Source organism: Siphateles boraxobius, unplaced genomic scaffold (assembly GCF_051911475.1).
Source record: "Siphateles boraxobius isolate OS27281-9 unplaced genomic scaffold, OSU_SipBor_1 22, whole genome shotgun sequence".
Classification (NCBI taxonomy): domain Eukaryota; kingdom Metazoa; phylum Chordata; class Actinopteri; order Cypriniformes; family Leuciscidae; genus Siphateles; species Siphateles boraxobius.
The window spans coordinates 27736081-27755079 of NW_027508833.1; the positions used below are offsets into that span (position 1 = coordinate 27736081).

An 18999-nucleotide genomic window follows, 5' to 3' on the forward strand; every position below is an offset into this window, starting at 1 on the left:
TGGACTATTCAGACATATACCACTATCTCGTGGAATCACCAAAATGTTGCCTTTTTTTGTTGTCATTAACACACTCACAGTATGACAGACTAGACGATGAGGCCATGAGGGATGTTGTGGCGGTTTGTATTTTGGTGAATAAATGATTTTCTTCATCTTCCGAGAATTCAACACCGGTAAATACACTATTATCTCAGACCATGCCTCTGTATGTTCAAGATAGCCTGGAAATGATATATTAAAGATGTTAACCAAACCTAAAGTGATGGGAAAAGATGAGATGCCAGGAAAGATTATCGTTAGGCTATAGTTTTTGCGTTAACTTGCATAACTTTTGTGTTGATATAGGCTATACATTTCCTCCCAGCTCTTTATTTCATTCTCCAAAGTTTCTCTGGGGAAATTGTTCATAGAAATGTTATGACCGAATAAAACTTTCTCGGGCAATTCAAAAGTTTTGCAAGTGAACGCAGAATAGAGATATAACGTTAATTTGTTAGGATCATATAGACCAACGCTACATATTTTGCCGTACAATGTAAACCTTTTTACAAATTTCAGAGTCCTAGCACTCTAGAAACAAGTAGAAACCAGCCAAATCCACTTTAGTCCTAGCCTGCCATTATTTCAACAGTAAAATCAGTTTACAGCCAAGGTAGCGTGCCTAGTGAGAGCTAATCACGTAGCTGCTAGCAGCAAACTAGTATAGCTAGTCGACAACATGATCCAAGTGACATGGCCTCATCGTCTAGTTTGTCATACTGTGAGTGTGTTAATGACTGAATATGAGTGTGTAGATGTCTGAATGGTCCATATTTGGCCACTGCATGGGGTCATTAATCCAGTTTTCGACCATTTCAAAGGGACACCTCTGTAACCCTGTATCCAGTAGCTTCTTTAAATACCGCTCACAGTCCTCGGTCGGCAAAGAGAGCGTGTATGTTTGTGCCATTTTTGCTATCAAGAAACTTTGCAGATCTAGAGCGAGTTCTGTTCTCAGAGGAATCCATTTGTCTTCCCCAAAAAAGGGTGTTACTATTCGATGACGCAAAAGTAGCGTTGGTCTATGTCGATGTCTCAGACTAAGTACAGAAGCGGAATGAAATTGAGCGGAAGTACGAAGTCTGACGTAGTTAGGCTAGTGAATTGAAGCCCTCTAGGAGGACAATAAAGGAATGTTATGTTGATTGTTTTTATTTTCACAATATGCTTAGATAAATGGTTAATATTTTCATTAATAATTTAATTGTAAAAAATAAAACAGATTTAATATGGCCATGCATGTGTCTTATTGAGGGACATTAAATAATGAATGAGGGACATTTATATAATGAAATTTTGGTGATGCAAATTCACAACCAGTAAAAGATTGCATGCGATCTATACGGTAATGTCTCTATTGTGCGACATAAAGTTGCGGGGTTATGACGCAATCGTTAGACTGTTTTTAACAAAAATGGCTTCTACGGGGCCATAATGTAAGATACAAAGTAATGGAGCCTTTTATACATTGTTGTGTTTCTTTAGAAATAAATAATGGACAAATGAAGTCTTTGGACGCCTCAGATGTAAAGTTATTCGCTGTCAAAGTGACGTCAAAATGAATGGGAGTCAATGGAATGCTAACAGCAGGTGAAGTTCTGCTACAATGGCGGCTCCCGCGAGGCTTCAGTTTCCGGCTGATGGATTACCCCCTTGTTTTTTACTCCCCAAGGACGAGCATGTGAAGAATCAGTGGTTAAAATCAATCTTTACCCCGATATCACAGCAGTATAATCCTAAACTTTTGCTGGGTTCCCTTTATTTTACTGACGACTGCTTCTCAAATCTCAGAGTTCAATGCAGGATTCACAAACCGCTTGCTCTTGAAAGATGGAGTTCAAAAAACGTAGTTTTGAGTTTTATATTGTGTAGGTCTCCTGCTAACTGGTAACTCGCATAATTACTGTCTTACTGAAATACTTCTGCTGATCAGCTGTGGGCCACTATTACCTAAAACTGTGTCTATTAATGCAGATTATCTGTCATTCTCACTACTTTGAGGAAATATTTGTAACATCAGATCATTCACTCTAGAGCTCGGCTAATGTACATTGCATACTTGCACTGTTATTGATACATTTTCCATGTATTCCCCGCAATATATTAGAAAAATACTCTGTAAATAAATTAGTACAAGTAAAAAACATGCACTTGTTAATGCTGATGGTGAGGAATTACAGTTGCAACATCTTATAATGTACCTCAAACTGAGTAGTGTATCACTGTGAAACGTCCTGCTCAAGTCATCCTTGCGAAGGAGGTTTGGGTTGAATAACAGTGTTTCATTATCGGACTCGCACCCGCATTAATATGGTCAAATCATAGTGTGTGGTGATGGCGCAATGGATAAGACACATGTCTTTGGTTTGAGAGACCTGGGTTCGAATCCACTGTGAGACACCAATGTGTCCCTGAGCAAGAGCTTGTGGCAGTTTGCTGATCCTGTTCCCTCCCCTTCATTATGTAATTTCCTCTTTCTAATGTCCTCTAAATTAAAGTGTCAAACTCTAGAACTACAAGTCTGCAATATGTTACTACATTAAACAAACTTTGTAATTAAGTTTTGAATATCCACCCCAGACTGCAGCCACATCCAACCTGAGGGTGGTGCAGTCATGGATCTCTGACATCAGGGTGATTCTGAGCAGCAGAGCCCCGGCAGCTTCTCACTGCACCGGGGCCAACAGAGCTTCCTGCTGCTGGACAATCTACACGAACTCATGCAGGACACGCGGGACCGCAGTCTATAAGAGAGCTGACGTCACTCACTCTGAGACACCCCCAGCCTCCGGTCTAGGTCTGCAGCTTTCAAACTAGTCTGCTGAATCTGATATGAGGTGACAGCAAAACGACAACATGTCTGATGATGACATTTGGACGAGGAAGACGTCCAACGATGTGCAAGTGTGGCTGCATGACTAATTATCATGAGAAATATCTCCGTGCAGACGCAGACAGAATGCAGGGAACAGAGATGTATGGTGGCGCAGCCTTCGGCTCTGCAGGATGTAACGATGAGCTCTCCAAAACAATCTCCCACCAAACACTATCTATCCAGCACATTGCAAAACAAATCCAAAAATATGGAAATATCCTTAAATCAAGATAAATTCACTGGCTGCATGAAAGTAAAAATTAATTTCAGACTAGAAAAACAAGAAAAAACTATTTTGGCAAATGGGCTAAGAAAGTCTTTTCAATTCTACTTTGTCAAGTAAATGTTCAGATATTTTATCTTGTAAAATAAGACAATAATACTGATTAAGAGTGTTGTTTTTTTTCACAGCACATGTGCTGACCTGCTGCGCCGCAGTGCCATCAGATGTGGTCTGATGGTGGGTGGGGTTTTCCCTGCGGGCAATTTGTGTTTAATGACCCCGAACAGCTAAAGAGCAGGTAGATAAAGGTGTAGTGATACATCAACCTGATGACAATCTTCACTACAGCCACCTGTGCCCAGGTATGTGTGTGTGCAAATTTAATGCATAATCTTGCTTTTAAGGATGTTTATATGTCTGGAAAACAATGGAAAATTATTGAGTAAGAAAATGTTCCACGGAAAATGTGTGTTTCTGAGTGTGTGAGAATAGCTTGTTTTTTCCTGTCATTGCTTCTGGCTGTGTGGGTTGCACAGTCTTCCTTCTGGGTGGTTTATTGATTGACGGTGTTGAGTACTGATGTTGGAAAATCATAAATCAGTCCTACACATTTCATTTTCTTGCCTTTCTTCTGCAGTTCCCTTCTTTTCTCTTTGTCTCCGGCACCAGCACTGCAATGGCCATAAGGTAGACGAGCACACAGTCTCTCCAAGGACCGCCTCAAGATTCATCATTCCCCATGATCAGTTAAAGAGATCGATTAATCCCTCCCCTCTCTCTCTCTCTCTCTCCTTCTCTCTTTCCTGGAGCATCAAGCTTCTTTATCACTCCTGACTTCTGCAGTAATGTAGAGTTTGAAGGTTTCTAAGATTTCCAATAGTGGTCAGAGGTTACGTGTGTGTGTGCGCGTGCGGGTGTGTGTGTGACACAAGGAAAATTGGGCCAAAATGTGTGGAACAGGACAAGTTGTCCAGCTATCAGAAGCTAAAGTGGTTCAACCTACCAAGAGAGTGTACGAGGATGCGGCCAGACACTTCTATTTATGAGAATTTTTATCTTTCTCCTACACACACACACACACACACAAACACACACACACACACACACACACACACACACACACACACACACACACACACACACACATACTTTCTTTAAAAAACAGGTAATATCCACACTTGATCAGCCGCACCCTTCGACAGCTGCATGCGCTCTTTACGAAAAAAATGTGTGCATGTCCATTATCACCCTCATTGCCTTTCCCAAATCGAATTTTCCTTGTGTCCTTAGTTTTCCTCAGACCAGAAGTCCGAGGGGATTCTGCCATTCAGCCACTGAATGAAAAACAACAGTTGAGACTAAACGAATTAGAAGCTCAATCAAAGCAATACAAAGCAATTACCAAGAGTAGCATACTCTTCCGTTATGGTTAAAAGTCTAATAGAGTGAAATGCATTAATGATGAATGGAGGGGCATGAACTGATAAAAATCAGGAACTTGAAGACCTCATCAGGTGGAAATGGCTTATTTACCCCTGCGACAATGGACTCCGATCCCTGAATCAAAATCGAAAGCACAAATTTCCATAAATATGCCATTGCACTCTGTAATGACAGTATTTTTGATATTGCATTCTCTCTCTCTCTCTCTCTCTCTCTCTCTCTCTCTCTTTCTCTCTCTCTCTCTCTCTCTCTCTCTCTCTCTCTCTCTCTCTCTCTTTCTCTCTCTCTCTCTCTCTCTCTCTGTCTCAAAGGCGCTGGGGCTCAATGAATCTTTTGTTTTTTATCCCTTTGGACCTGTGCAGCAAAATGTGTTTTGTTCTCTGCTTAAAATGCAGCAAAGCACTGCAGTAATTGCAGCAGGGTCCCAAAACAAAGTTCTCATGGACGTGGATGAAAATATCAAGCTGTAATGAAGGAGAATCACTCGCACCCGCGCAAAATAATCACAGCAGTCTTTCTCAGAGCTATTTGCACCAGACATTAACATAGTAGGGAGTTTAAGTGACTTTTGACTTCAAGTCATGATGCAAAGGTCCCCTTTGGTATAGAAGTACCTTAGGGCCATAGAAATAAATTTATCCTAAGACACAAGTGAGATTACATTTTGTATCTTATATACGCACATTTTTTAAAAATGGGTATTGGTATTGTTTTAAAAACAATACTTGAGAGGCCCATATCTTTGCTTCTGTTATAGCTATAATGACAAATTTGGTATCAACAGGTACATTTTTGTGGTCAAGGAGTCCAATAAAATAGGTTCAAAGACTAAAAAACAATAATGTTATCCTTAACATGACAATTGGAGGTGAAGTATTCATTTTTTTATTAAAAAACGCATGCCAAAAACACAGTCCATTCACAACTTAATAATTTATTCGTTTAGGTCTGCTTCGCATGCGCCCTTTACAGCACTGGATGAAGACGCGGGTCCTGCGTCGAGCATGGGCATCCGGTCGTTTACGTCTCAAGGTAACTCAGAACTGTGGCACAGCTCTGGAGCCCTGGAAGGCGGTCGACTGGTATCAGACAGGTGTAATCCTGGGAGTAATCTCTAAACGTATAGTGGTTTCGACAGACGCCTCCAATTCGGGCTGGGGCGCCCTCTATGAGGGCAGACCGACTTTTGGCCTGTGGTCAAGCCAAGAAAAGAGCTTGCACATAAACTTCCTAGAGATGAAGGCGGTTGAGAACGCCTTGGGGTTCTTCCTTCCCCTTCTAAAGGGCCACCATGTCCTTGTCCGCACCGACAACATGTCGGTGGTTTCCTACATAAATCGCCAGGGCAGTCTGAGATCACGGAACCTTCATGCACTGGCAGAACGCATCCTTGTATGGGTTCAGCGCAACCTACTCTCTTTGAGAGCGGCGCATGTGCCAGGCCATCTTAATGTGCGTCCAGACAGGCTGTCCAGGGACAACGTTCCCCCAGGGGAATGGTCCCTCAACCCTCAGACAGTTCAGCTGTTGTGGGACACCTTTGGCACAGCAGAAGTGGACCTCTTTGCATCTCAAGACAACGCTCAGTTTCCAATATGCTTCACAAAGAACAAGGACGCGCTGGCCCATCACTGGCCCAGCCGCCCTCTCTATGCTTTCCCTCCGATCATGCTGTTACCACAGGTAATCAAGCGTATAAGGGAGAACAGTTCCTGTGTACTTCTAGTAGCTCCGTTCTGGCCGAACCAGATTTGGTTTCCGGAGCTGATGCAGTGCAGTGCTGATGCAGACAGAGTGTTAAACACAATTACGCAAGCTAGAGCGCCCTCTACTAGACGGCTTTGTGCTTCCAAGCGGTCAGTGTTCTCAGGTTGGTGCTCAGCTTGCAACCTGGATCCACAAGATTGTGGGGTGTCGGAGGTTCTCTCCTTCCTACAGGAGCTCTTGGATAAGGGTAGATCCCCATCCATGCTCAAGGTATATGTGGCGGCTATTGCTGCGTTTGTCAAACATTCGCATGGCCAGTCACTGGGTAGGAACGACCTTGTAGTCCGCTTCCTCAGGGGAGCTAGAAGGATGAACCCTCCTCGCCCCCCCTCGGACCTTTCCTTGGTCCTGGAGGCCATGAAGGGTGCCCCTTTCGAGCCTCTACAGTCTGTGGACCTTAATTATCTCTCATTGAAAACAGCCTTTCTGGTGGCTATCGCCTCAGTCAAGCTGGTGGGTGACTTACACGCACTTTCTGTTAGCGTGTCGTGCCTTGAGTTTGGGCCTAATGACTCCAAGGTCATCCTCAAACCAAGACATGATTATGTCCCCAAAGTTCTTGCCACTCCTTTCAGAGCACAAGTCTCTGTGGATCTGACAGCGAGTCTGACATTCTCTCGTCACAGGCGATTTTTGAGATTCACCTTCGAGGGCCAGGCATATCAATACACAGTCCTACCGTTCGGCCTGTCCCTGGCATCCTGTATATTATGATGTGCATGGACGCTGCTCTCGCGCCCCTGAAACTTCAGGGCATACAATTTGAACTATTTGGACGATTGGCTGATTCTAGCTCGATCTCATTCAGAGCTCATAGAACACAGGACCATATTACTCGAACACCTCGAGAATCTTGGTCTCACAGTCAATTGGGCGAAGAGCTCGCTGTCCCCCAGCCAGGAAATATCCTTTCTGGGCACAGAGCTGAACTCGCTGTCAATGACAGCGCGACTAACGCCAGAGCGCATACTGAACATTGCGGCACTATAGTCCCGCTCAAGAGATTTCAGAAAATGCTGGGCCTCATGGCCTCATCATCATCAGTACTCCACCTGGGTCTCATGGGCGTAGGTTTGGTCTCAGCTTTGGTGGGGACATCCTTGTGTTTTGTTCCTTGTTCTTGTCTGTCATGTGTTCTCTTTCGTAGGTTCACTCAACGCTGCGGAAAGCGCAGTGGGATATTCTCTGAATGTGCCGATTGTCTGAAGCCTTATAGAATCACGCCAATTCATTGGCTGATGGCGTCCGCGTGATATGGCTCCGCCCCGACGCTCTTACGTCGCATCATTACATATTCGCGCGCGCGCCATCTGCTCCTCAGATTTCTCTACCTTCAGAGCGAAGCGGTCACGTTGCCCTTCGCTCGTGATTTTTCTGAGCTACAAATACATCTGGATTATTCTCGGCGCTTCTGCGACTGTTCAAGCGGAACTCTGTTTCTCCTTACGGTGAAGTTGCCATGGATTTCAGACGCTGTACTCCGCCATGTGCTCGTTACATCGCTAACGACGACCCACACAGTAAGTGCGTTAAGTGTTTGGGTTTTTCACATGCACGTGAGGCAGTTATAGGATCGTCTAAATGCAAATTCTGTGAAAATTTGTTGCTCAAAACCCTTAAATCGCGGCTCGCGGTCTTTGAGAGGGAATCATTCGTCTCCCCTTGTCGCGCTCCCGAGGCCTCTCGAGGATCCGCGACATGGGGTTCGGATGTAGAGCTTGAGGATGTGGAGTTCGAGCAGACGAGCCCCGCTCTTTCTCTCCCTCCCTCCCCTCGGCACGCGCGAGGCATGCCAGTCGAATTTTCACACGATTATTTGTGCCCCAGCCCGGGAGCACGCGACGCGGTTTCTTTCGGGCTGGAGGATATACTTTTTACCGAGGCTTCCGACTCCGAGGATTTCGGGCCTACTCTCGCCGACGAGGTTATCCCGCCGAGCGGCCAGGAAGCGCGGCCTACTGCGGCCTATGCGGAGCTCGTTGACGTGCTTTCGCGCGCTACGGAGAAGCTCACTATTGATTGGCCCGACGAGCCACGTGAGTCTCAGTCGTCGAAACTCGACGAAAGGCTTCTCAGTGGCCCTAATTCTAGGCCTCAACGGAGGAAGCTGCCATTTTTCAGTGATCTGCATCATGAGATTTCCAGATCCTGGAAGCAGCCTTTTTCTTCGCGCCTCACTAATGCGGCTGCTGCTGATTTCACCAACCTGGTAGGCTCTGTGGAACAGGGCTATTCAGCCATTCCGGCGATTGAGGAAACTTTAGCCGACCATCTTGCTCCGTCGTCTGCGCCGTCCTGGAAATCGCGCCCCCTCCTCCCTTCTAAAGCATGTAGGACTACTTCCTCTCTCATTGGGAAATCCTACATGGCGGCTGGGCAGGCAGGCATGACCCTGCACACTATGGCCATTCTCCAGGCCTACCAGGCGGACGTCCTGAAGGAAATGGACGAGGGCGACGGCGTGACTCCTGAAGCGGTCAAGGAGCTTCGTAAGGCTACGGATTTAGCCTTAAGAGCCACCAAGCATACCGCACGCGCTATAGGTCGCTCTATGGCTGGTTCTGTTGCGGTGGAGCGCCACTTGTGGCTTAATCTCACGGAGATCCGTGACAAAGAGAAGGTTTTCCTCTTGGACGCCCCCATTTCTCAAACGGGGTTGTTTGGTGAGGCGGTCAACACAGTGGTTGAGAAATTCCGCTCCTCCAAATCCCAATCGGCCGCGTTCAGACAGTTCATGCCCAGGAGGGCTAGGGAACCTTCTGCTCCCGCCCCGGTGCGACCCAGAGAACGTCCCTCTCATAGACCGGATTTCTCTTCCAGAAGAAGCGAACCAGGGCATCTCCCACCTACCACGGTTTGGGGAGCCCGCGGTCGCCCGTTTCCCCGTCAACGGCCTCACAAGCGCCTCCAGTTGAGGCGGTCCGACAAACCGACTGCTCCGGCGGCCCAGAGCCGTTCCTGACCTTCCGGTCAGAAAAAGGAGAGCTCCTCTGCTTCCTCAAGGTTGGGTCAGACCGCACAAGCGTTTCTGCCCACCTCCCAGCTCTCCTTTCCTTGCCCTGTCACCTTCGCCACTCAGAGTGTCTCGAAGTGCAGGTCATATTTCACCTTCTCTACTCAGTCTGGTGCGGGAGGAAGGAGACGCTTTCTGCTTTCTCCCCTCACCCCCCACACTCTCTATAACTACCGGCCGCATCCTCGGAGGCACTTTCCGTTTTCCTCCGGAGCAGGCGGATCTGGTCACCATGACCCCAGCATCGATGCCTCCCATCACGTGCCAGGACGCCGATGGCCCTCCTGCACAGTCAACCTCTTTACTCCAGGAGCGTCAGCACGGCACCCTCACTCAGGTATGTCGTCTGCATTACAACATCCCTCCTCCTCTATCACATTTCCTTCCAGAGTGGGAGCGCTTACCAGGGGTATCGTCTTGGGTTCTTCGCACAATTCGGTTCGGCTACACTCTTCAGTTTTGCCGCAATCCCCCCTGTTTCAACGGGGTGTTTCCTACTGTAGTAGACAGCGCCACTCAGGCTTCTGTACTTCAGCAGGAAATCTCTTCCCTCCTTCTCAAAGGAGCAATAGAGGAGATTACTCCAGGGGAAACCGAGCGGGGCTTTTACAGCCGTTACTTCCTGGTCCCGAAGAAGGGCGGCGGTTCGCGTCCCATACTGGACCTCCGCCGACTGAACTTCGCCCTTTACAAAGGGAAATTCAAAATGTTGACGCTGAAAGCTATCATATCTCAGATTCGGCCAGGGGATTGGTTCGTGACGATAGACCTAAAGGATGCTTATTTTCACATCCAGGTTGTACAGCGACACAGACAGTTCCTCAGGTTCGCCGTTGGAGGAAGGGCGTTCCAGTACAGGGTCCTTCCCTTCGGCCTATCTCTGGCCCCGAGGACATTTACAAAGTGCATGGATGCAGCTCTGGCCCCATTGCGGCTCCAGGGCATCCGTGTTCTAAATTACCTAGACGATTGGCTCATTTTAGCCCAGTCCAGGAACCTAGTGGCCCACCACAGAGACATCGTTCTGAGTCATATCCAGTCTCTCGGTTTGAGGTTGAACTCGGAGAAGAGTGTTCTTGCTCCGGCTCAAAGCACCGTTTTCTTGGGGGTGCACATGGATTCCGTTCTCATGCAGGCCCGCTTGGCCCCTGCACGGATTTCCAGCCTGATGACATGCTTGGCTCGTTTTTTGCTAGGCCATCATGTGTCTGTGGGCACCTGCCGAAGGATGCTGGGCCTTATGGTCGCGGCCTCCTCCGTGCTACCGCTGGGCCTACTCCACATGAGACCCTTCATGTGGTGGGTGAAACTCTCAGGGGTTCGACCCTCCGGGTCAACCCTTCGCCTACTGAAGGTATCGCGCAGTTGCTTTCGAGCCCTGTCAGTTTGGCGGGACCCTCTTTTTCTTCGGAAAGGGATCAGCATGGGTGCGGTATCTCGTCGCCAGATGATTACGACGGATGCCTCTCTCACCGGCTGGGGAGCAGTTTTCGAGGGCAGACCAGCGTGTGGGGTCTGGACCGGAGAGGCTCTCTCTTGGCACATAAATTGCCTGGAGTTAAGAGCCGTTTTTCTGGCTCTGCATCATTTCCTCCCTCTTCTGGAGAGTCACCATGTCATTGTCAGAACAGACAACATGGCAGTGGTGTCTCATGTGAACCGGCAGGGAGGTTCTCGGTCGCGCACCCTAGACAGGCATGCGCGTCACCTTCTCCTGTGGTCTCAGAGCAGATTCCTATCTCTAAGAGCGGTTCATGTCCCAGGGGTTCTGAACCTCGCATCAGATTTTCTGTCGAGACAGAAACTCAGATCGGGGGAATGGATGTTGAACCGCCAGACGATGACCCTGATCTGGGAGGTTTTTGGAGAGGCGGAGGTGGACCTCTTTGCATCTCAAGAGTCGTCCCAATGCCCGCTTTGGTTCTCCCTGAGTCCCCCGGCCCCATTGGGGATAGATGCGTTCGCTCACCCTTGGCCAACGCAGAAACTCTATGCCTTCCCGCCCATCAAACTGATCCAGGCGGTCTTGGCCAGAGTGAGAGAGAGCGGAGTCCGCCTCCTCCTGGTAGCTCCGTTCTGGCCATCTCAGCCATGGTTTTCGGAGCTAATTCCTCTACTGGAATCTTCCCCCTGGAGGATCCCGGTCAGGGAAGATCTTCTGTCCCAGCTACAGGGCAGGATATGGCATCCTCGCCCAGACATGTGGAAGCTGTTCGTTTGGCCGATCAGAGGCCGTCGGCATTAAGCTCTGGTCTCCCAACTGACGTTCAGGAGACCATTGCGAGTGCTAGAGCCCCTTCTACAAGGAGATTATATTCTTCCAAATGGAGGGTGTTTGAGACTTGGTGCTTAGCACATGATAGGAGCCCAGTTAACTGCCCTGCTGGTTCAGTACTGGAATTCCTGCAGGAGAAGTTTGCTGCTGGAGCAGCCGCTACCACTCTCAGAGTTTATGTCGCGGCTATTGCAGCGCATAGGGAATCGGATGAGATTCCCCTGGGCAAATTAAGGTTAGTTTCTGCCTTCATGCGTGGGGTGAAGCGCCTGAAACCGGCTCGCTCCCCTAGAGTTCCCCCATGGGATCTTTCTGTTGTCTTAGAGGGTTTGACGAAAGCCCCCTTTGAGCCCTTGGAGTCAGCTCCGGAGAGGATTCTGACTCTCAAGGTTTCTCTTTTGTTAGCTTTGTCCTCATTAAAGCGGGTGGGAGATTTACAAGCTCTTTCTGTTAGCGAGTCTTGCTTGGACTTTGCCCCTGGCCTGGTCAAAGTTTCCTTGAGGCCGAGACCAGGGTATGTCCCCAAGGTTCTTTCCTCAACTTTCCGCTCACAGGTAGTTAACCTTAACGCTTTCCACCCTCCTCCATTTTCGTCTGAGGAAGATAGGAAGCTTAACTTTCTCTGCCCAGTTCGTTCTCTTAAGATATATGTAGACCGCTCAGGCGGTTGGAGGAAATCTAACCAGCTTCTGGTTTGCTTCGGTGCTAGCCGCCGTGGGCTTGCTGCATCAAAGCAGAGGATTTCTCACTGGGTCACAGAGGCTATCTCGTTGGCTTACGAGGTGCGTGGCTTGCCTTCACCTCTTAGCATTAAAGCACATTCCACCAGAAGTGTAGCATCTTCTCAAGCTCTTTTCAGAGGAGCACTTTTGGGGGATATTTGTGTTGCGGCAGGCTGGTCCTCTCCGCACACTTTTGTAAGGTTCTATAGCTTGGATCTTGACATGACCCCGGGTTCCCAGGTTCTTTCTGTTTGAACTCATTTCGGTCGTTGTTTCTTTTATCTACCAGTTATAAAAGCGCTCTGGCTTGGCGAGTTTGGTAGTCCGTTCCCACTGCGCTTTCCGCAGCGTTGAGTGAACCTATGAAAGAGAACGTCTCTGGTTACTTGCGTAACCTATGTTCTCTGAATAGGGAACGAGACGCTGCGTTAGCGGCCAAGCTCCTCGCGCTGCTGACAGTTTCTTTTCGGCAGAGAAATCTGAGGAGCAGATGGCGCGCGCGCGAATATGTAATGATGCGACGTAAGAGCGTCGGGGCGGAGCCATATCGCGCGGACGCCATCAGCCAATGAATTGGCGTGATTCTATAAGGCTTCAGACAATCGGCACATTCAGAGAATATCCCACTGCGCTTTCCGCAGCGTCTCGTTCCCTATTCAGAGAACATAGGTTACGCAAGTAACCAGAGACGTTTCCCTGTCTGTACATGTTCAGCTGTTCCCCGTTCTGTTGATTAGTCTCCCCATGTGTTTCTGTTTAGCCACGCCCCCTTGTTATCTTGTTTAGCTTGTTTGCCTGTGTATTTATACCCTTGTTCTTCAGTTGGTGTTTGTCGGTCGTTGTTTGATGTTCCTAGTTCTGTGTCCTGTGTGCCTTTTTCTGAGTTTAGAGTTTTTTGGATTACTTGTCTGTTAGATAATTAAAGTGCTTGCATTTGGATTCGCTCTCTGCTTCATTCCTCCTGCCAGCGTTACAGAACGACCGATCAAATATGAATCCAGCAGCACGGATCTCGCCTGATCTTCACAGGCTAGACCGGGAGTTCGCTGGACAGATCGCGGCCTTGGCCCTGGAAAGCCTTGATCTGTTCCAGTACACCTGGGGGTTTGTTCCCCTCGCTGCCTCCTGCTCTCTGGGTGATGAGGCGATTAAGATGTGCTACCGGCTGGGGGCTAAGGAGGTCGACCCGAGGGAGCTCCCCAATCTCTCCGGTCTGGACTGGAGAGAGGCACTCACCAGATGTCTGGAGAGCTTCCTCCCGTGGCACGCCACGTCATCACCTGTTCTACACGTTCACCAAGACATGCCTGAGCTTCACCACGACATGCCTGAGCTTCACGTCAGCCACGTCCGGCCAGAGCTTCACGTCCGGCCAGAGCTTCACGTCAGCCACGTCCGGCCAGAGCTTCACGTCAGCCACGTCCGGCCAGAGCCTTCACCGCTGGTCCCGTCCAGCACAGAGCCTTCACCGCTGGTCCCGTCCAGCACAGAGCCTTCACCGCTGGTCCCGTCCAGCAAAGAGCCTTCACCGCTGGTCCCGTCCAGCAAAGAGCCTTCACCGCTGGTCCCGTCCAGCAAAGAGCCTTCACCGCTGGTCCCGTCCAGCAAAGAGCCTTCACCGCTGGTCCCGTCCAGCAAAGAGCCTTCACCGCTGGTCCCTTCCAGCACAGAGCCTTCACCGCTGGTCCCTTCCAGCACAGCGCCCTCACCGCTGGTCCCGTCCAGCACAGCGCCCTCACCGCTGGTCCCGTCCAGCACAGAGCCTTCACCGCTGGTCCCGTCCAGCACAGCGCCCTCACCGCTGGTCCCGTCCAGCACAGCGCCCTCACCGCTGGTCCCGTCCAGCACAGCGCCCTCACCGCTGGTCCCGTCCAGCACAGCATCCTCTCGCTCTCGGAGACGGAAGAGGAAGAGGACTTCCCGCGTCCCGCAATGCCTGGAAGTCCTCCCTGTACTTCCTGTCAGCCCAGAGTCCTCGCCGCTGGTCCCGTCCGATCCAGAGACTGTTCAAGTCACGTCTGCCGATCCAGAGACTGTTCAAGTCACGTCTGCCGATCCAGAGACTGTTCAAGTCACGTCTGCCGATCCAGAGGCTGTTCAAGTCACGTCTGCCGATCCAGAGGCTGTTCAAGTCACGTCTGCCGATCCAGAGGCTGTTCAAGTCACGTCTGCCGATCCAAAGGCTGTTCAAGTCACGTCTGCCGATCCAGAGGCTGTTCAAGTCACGTCTGCCGATCCAGAGGCTGTTCAAGTCACGTCTGCCGAGCCAGTGTGTGTGTGGTCTGTTCCCGAGCCCGAGTGTGTGTTGTCTGATCCTGAGCCCGAGCCAGTGTGTGGGTTGTCTGTTCCCGAGCCAGAGCCAGTGTGTGTGTTGTCTGTTCCCGAGCCAGAGCCAGTGTGTGTGTTGTCTTTTCCCGAGCCAGAGCCAGTGTGTGTGTTGTCTGTTCCCGAGCCAGTGCCAGTGTGTGTGTTGTCTGTTCCCGAGCCAGTGTCTGTGTTGTCTGTTCCCGAGCCAGTGTGTGTGTGGTCTGTTCCCAAGCCCGAGTGTGTGTTGTCTGTTCCCGAGCCAGAGCCATGGTGTGTGTGTTGTCTGTTCCGGAGCCAGAGCCTGTGTGTGTGTTGTCTGTTCCCGAGCCAGAGCCAGTGTGTGTGTTGTCTGTTCCCGAGCCAGTGTGTGTGTTGTCTGTTCCCGAGCCCGAGCCAGTGTGTGTGTCTGCTGTTCCTGAGCCGGTGTCTGCTGTTCCTGAGCCGGTGTCTGCTGTTCCTGAGCCGGTGTCTGCTGTTCCTGAGCCGGTGTCTGCTGTTCCTGAGCCGGTGTCTGCTGTTCCTGAGCCGGTGTCTGCTGTTCCTGCGCCTGAGTCACCGCCCTGGCCGCCTGAGCCGGTGTCTGCTGTTCCTGAGCCGGTGTCTGCTGTTCCTGCGCCGGTGTCTGCTGTTCCTGCGCCTGAGTCACCGCCCTGGCCGCCCGAGGGGTCTTCACCGCCCTGGCCGCCCGAGGGGTCTTCACCGCCCTGGCCGCCCGAGGGGTCTTCACCGCCCTGGCCGCCCGAGGGGTCGCCTGCTCAGCCTGCTCCACCCACGGTCCAGGTCCACCCTCACTCCACGAACCTGGCCCTCCGTCCCTCCCCCAAGACCGCCTCCACTTCACCACCCTCCTGAACTTTAGTGTTTTTTTGTTTGTTTTGTTTTGTTTTTGTCTCAAGGGGCGTCGGGAGCCGCCCATAGGGGGGGGGCTATGTCACGGTGTGGGCGTTGTGTTTTGTTCCTTGTTCTTGTCTGTCATGTGTTTCCCTGTCTGTACATGTTCAGCTGTTCCCCGTTCTGTTGATTAGTCTCCCCATGTGTTTCTGATTAGCCACGCCCCCTTGTTATCTTGTTTAGCTTGTTTGCCTGTGTATTTATACCCTTGTTCTTCAGTTGGTGTTTGTCGGTCGTTGTTTGATGTTCCTAGTTCTGTGTCCTGTGTGCCTTTTTCTGAGTTTAGAGTTTTTTGGATTACTTGTCTGTTAGATAATTAAAGTGCTTGCATTTGGATTCGCTCTCTGCTTCATTCCTCCTGCCAGCGTTACAATCCTATGGCTAGCAAGTTTAACCCTCCTACCAGATATTGTTATTTGGATATTATCAATCAAGTAATGATTCATTATATTTGAATAACCAACAGTGTTAACTTTCGCCTTTTTAACATTGCCAACATGTTTTTCCAGCACATGTGTCTAGCAAGGAGGCTACACTCACAAATACATTACATAAACAGAATGTAGAAACGAAAAATGTCTCAGATGATCCATTGTTTATGACTGCAAGATTCTAAGTTAAAGGTAGGCTAATTAACATTCAGTGACTTCGTAGCATTCTATCATGATAGCGCAACTTCTATGAGTCTATCCGTGCTGCACACCCCTAATTAATGCTCCTAATCTTGAAAGATTGCAGAAGCTAGGTTTAACTGTAACAATATCCTGGGTAACCAGGATCACCAGTTAATACTATTTTCCACAGTAGAATCTGCATTTGAAAGCCTGGTCAGTCACTGCTACTGCTAGTTATTTGTGTGGCTAGTTATTTTTGCCTACTTACACTCTGCTTTATGAAAAAGCTTCGTATGTCCCCTTTCTTCTTCTTGGGTGACATAGTTGATCTACAAAGTACAAAAAGGGTCAAAAAACGGAATATTAAAATGTTTTACTCTGGCCTTTGTATATGGCAGGCAGAGAGACAACCCTGGTAACTTACCATCGGCGTCGTCACGCGCGCACACACGCACACACCACCCGCTCGCTGCCAGTGAGTGCAAGCACAAAAAGTAGTCCCGGCCCGCGCGTGTAGCCTGCCCGTCAGATAACCCGCCGCCAATCAAATTACGGCGTATCTTGTACTGTCGTCGTCCTGGCCGTTGGAATCGATCCAAATAGCGCAAATATCAAACTACCAGTTCAAAGGAGCTTGCGAAATATTGGTGGGGACAAATTTGTCATCTCAAAATATTGATTGGGACTAGTACCCAGCGTCCCCCCCTAAACCTACGCCCTTGCTGGGTCTGCTTCGCATGCGCCCACTACAGTGGTGGCTGATAGCACGAGTGCCGTCTCGAGCTTGAGCCTCCGATCTGTTTTGCCTCAGGATCAATCAGAAATGCGTCGCAGCTCTGAAACCTTGGAAGGCGACCGACTGGTACTGGAACCACCGCCTCTTCAATCTGACATTCTCTCTTCTGATCTGACAGCGAGTCTGACGTGAATCTCCTTTGCCTGATCAGGGCCCTTAGAATTTACGTGGAATGTTCGGCAGCTTTCAGACGGTCAGGACAGCTATTTGTTTCGTTTGGTGGCCGATCTAAAGGTCTAGCTGCCCATTTTTATATCCCCATATCATATGAACTCAGGGCGCTCGCTCTTGGGTCAGTGTTGTGGTAGATTTAGCACGCACAGCGTTTTAAATTGGATTCCCGTAGTGTAAGCTAGCTTACGCAACATGAGAGTACTCTCGTAAGAGAAGGTCACGGTTACTAACGTAACATCGGTTCTCTCTAGAAGAGGGAATGAGTGTTGCGTAACCCTGCCGTGCTTGTGCTACCATCTGGTTTCGCTTCAGTCGATGAAAACCAAGGAGCATCTTATCGAGCTCTGGCTTATATAGGCATAAGCCACGTCCATTCGCCCACACGCCCACTCATTGGTGCTTACGTCACGTGCAGTGCCTCGATAGGTTGCAGCAGTTGCCGCATAGCATCCAATAGGCGCGCGAGCTGCCTCGCCTAGGTCTGCTAGCTGCAGCAAGTGTGTTTTAAATTAATAAAAATTATAAGGATAATTTTTGGCTTCAGTATTCTCGAGAAAAGAGGTTTTCCCTCTAAGTTTTTTTTTTCCATAGTCAACTAGCTAGCTATTTATTAGTTATCTAACATTAAAAACATTTTTCTATTTAATGAGACAGTCATACGAACCTCAAAGTGTTAACCTGTCACCTCTGACCTTCAACAGCTGTCACAGCTCCTGGTGCAGATGGGATGTGTTGTTGCAGGAACTTTTATGCTATAGGCTACTCCTGACTGGTCGAAATCTCATGCTACTTAGGACAAATATAATGTACAGAAGTAGCTGCACTGCTTAAATACAAAATTAAAAAATTTTGAACGAAAAGATAAGTAAAGTCACTCTGATGACAATTTTTATGTGAAATATGCATATTTACCCCCAATTGTCATGGTATGGGGAAAATTATAATTTTTTTAAACTTGAAACCAATTTTATTGGATTCCTTGACCCCAAAAATGTACACTTTGACACCAAATTTGTCATTATAGCGATAACAGAAGCAAAGATATGGGCTCTAGAGTATTTTTGGCGCATTGGCGGCCATTTCTGAAAAAACATGTTTATTTCTGATACAAAGTGTGATCTCACTTGTGTCTTAGGATAAATTGATTTGTATGACCCTAAGGTACTTCCATACCAAAGGAGACCTTTGCATCATGACTTGAAGTCAAAGGCCTATTTTTTGGGCTTAACCTCCCTACTAACAGAAACAATTAAAAAATGAGAGGATGGATAAAGGGTTGAATGCTTTGATTAGACACAGTTCCACAGCTGCATGAACACTTAGAGAAGGGAATCAATACCTCCACTCTACAGGGGAAACAGCGAGAGACTAGTAGAACTAATATTTGCCCTAGCGCTATCTAACTTTATTAAATTATAGCTTCAAAATCTCTCATGCATCTCTCGCCGGACTGCACAGATCAAAAAAGTTATGTTTTTATGAAAGCATTTTATTTCGGTTTTGTTCTCTTGGCACTTCTTTTGCCTCTCTTATTCTTTCTTGAACTTTTTATTTAAAGGGCCCCTATTATGGATTTTTGAAAATGACCTTTCATGTAGTGAGTAACATAGCTCTAAGTGAATGAAAACATCCTGCAAAGTTTTAAATCTGAAAGTGCACCGTATATAAAGTTATTGTCTTTCAAAAGTAAGAGTCGAGTCTGAGTCAATTAAATGAATCGTTTTTCAAACGAGTCAAAAGCCGTTTCATTGTGACGTCAAGACGAAACATTAGTATATTGCCCGCCCACGTATTGCACGGCAGACACCAGGAAACCTCAAACCGGCAGCTGATTCCTGTACTGGATAGCATCATGTC

At 48.6% G+C, this 18999-nt stretch overlaps 1 protein-coding gene across 1 annotated transcript; it reads left to right on the forward strand.

Moving 5' to 3' along the window:
* Nucleotides 1-10644: 10644 nt before the first annotated feature.
* LOC143746656 (uncharacterized) lies at nt 10645-12615 on the forward strand. The gene is made up of 2 exons (XM_077238614.1): nt 10645-10876; nt 11222-12615. The coding sequence occupies exon 2, from the start codon at nt 11272-11274 to the stop codon at nt 12613-12615; it is 1344 nt and encodes a 447-aa protein (XP_077094729.1). The 5' UTR covers nt 10645-10876; nt 11222-11271.
* Nucleotides 12616-18999: the final 6384 nt, after the last annotated feature.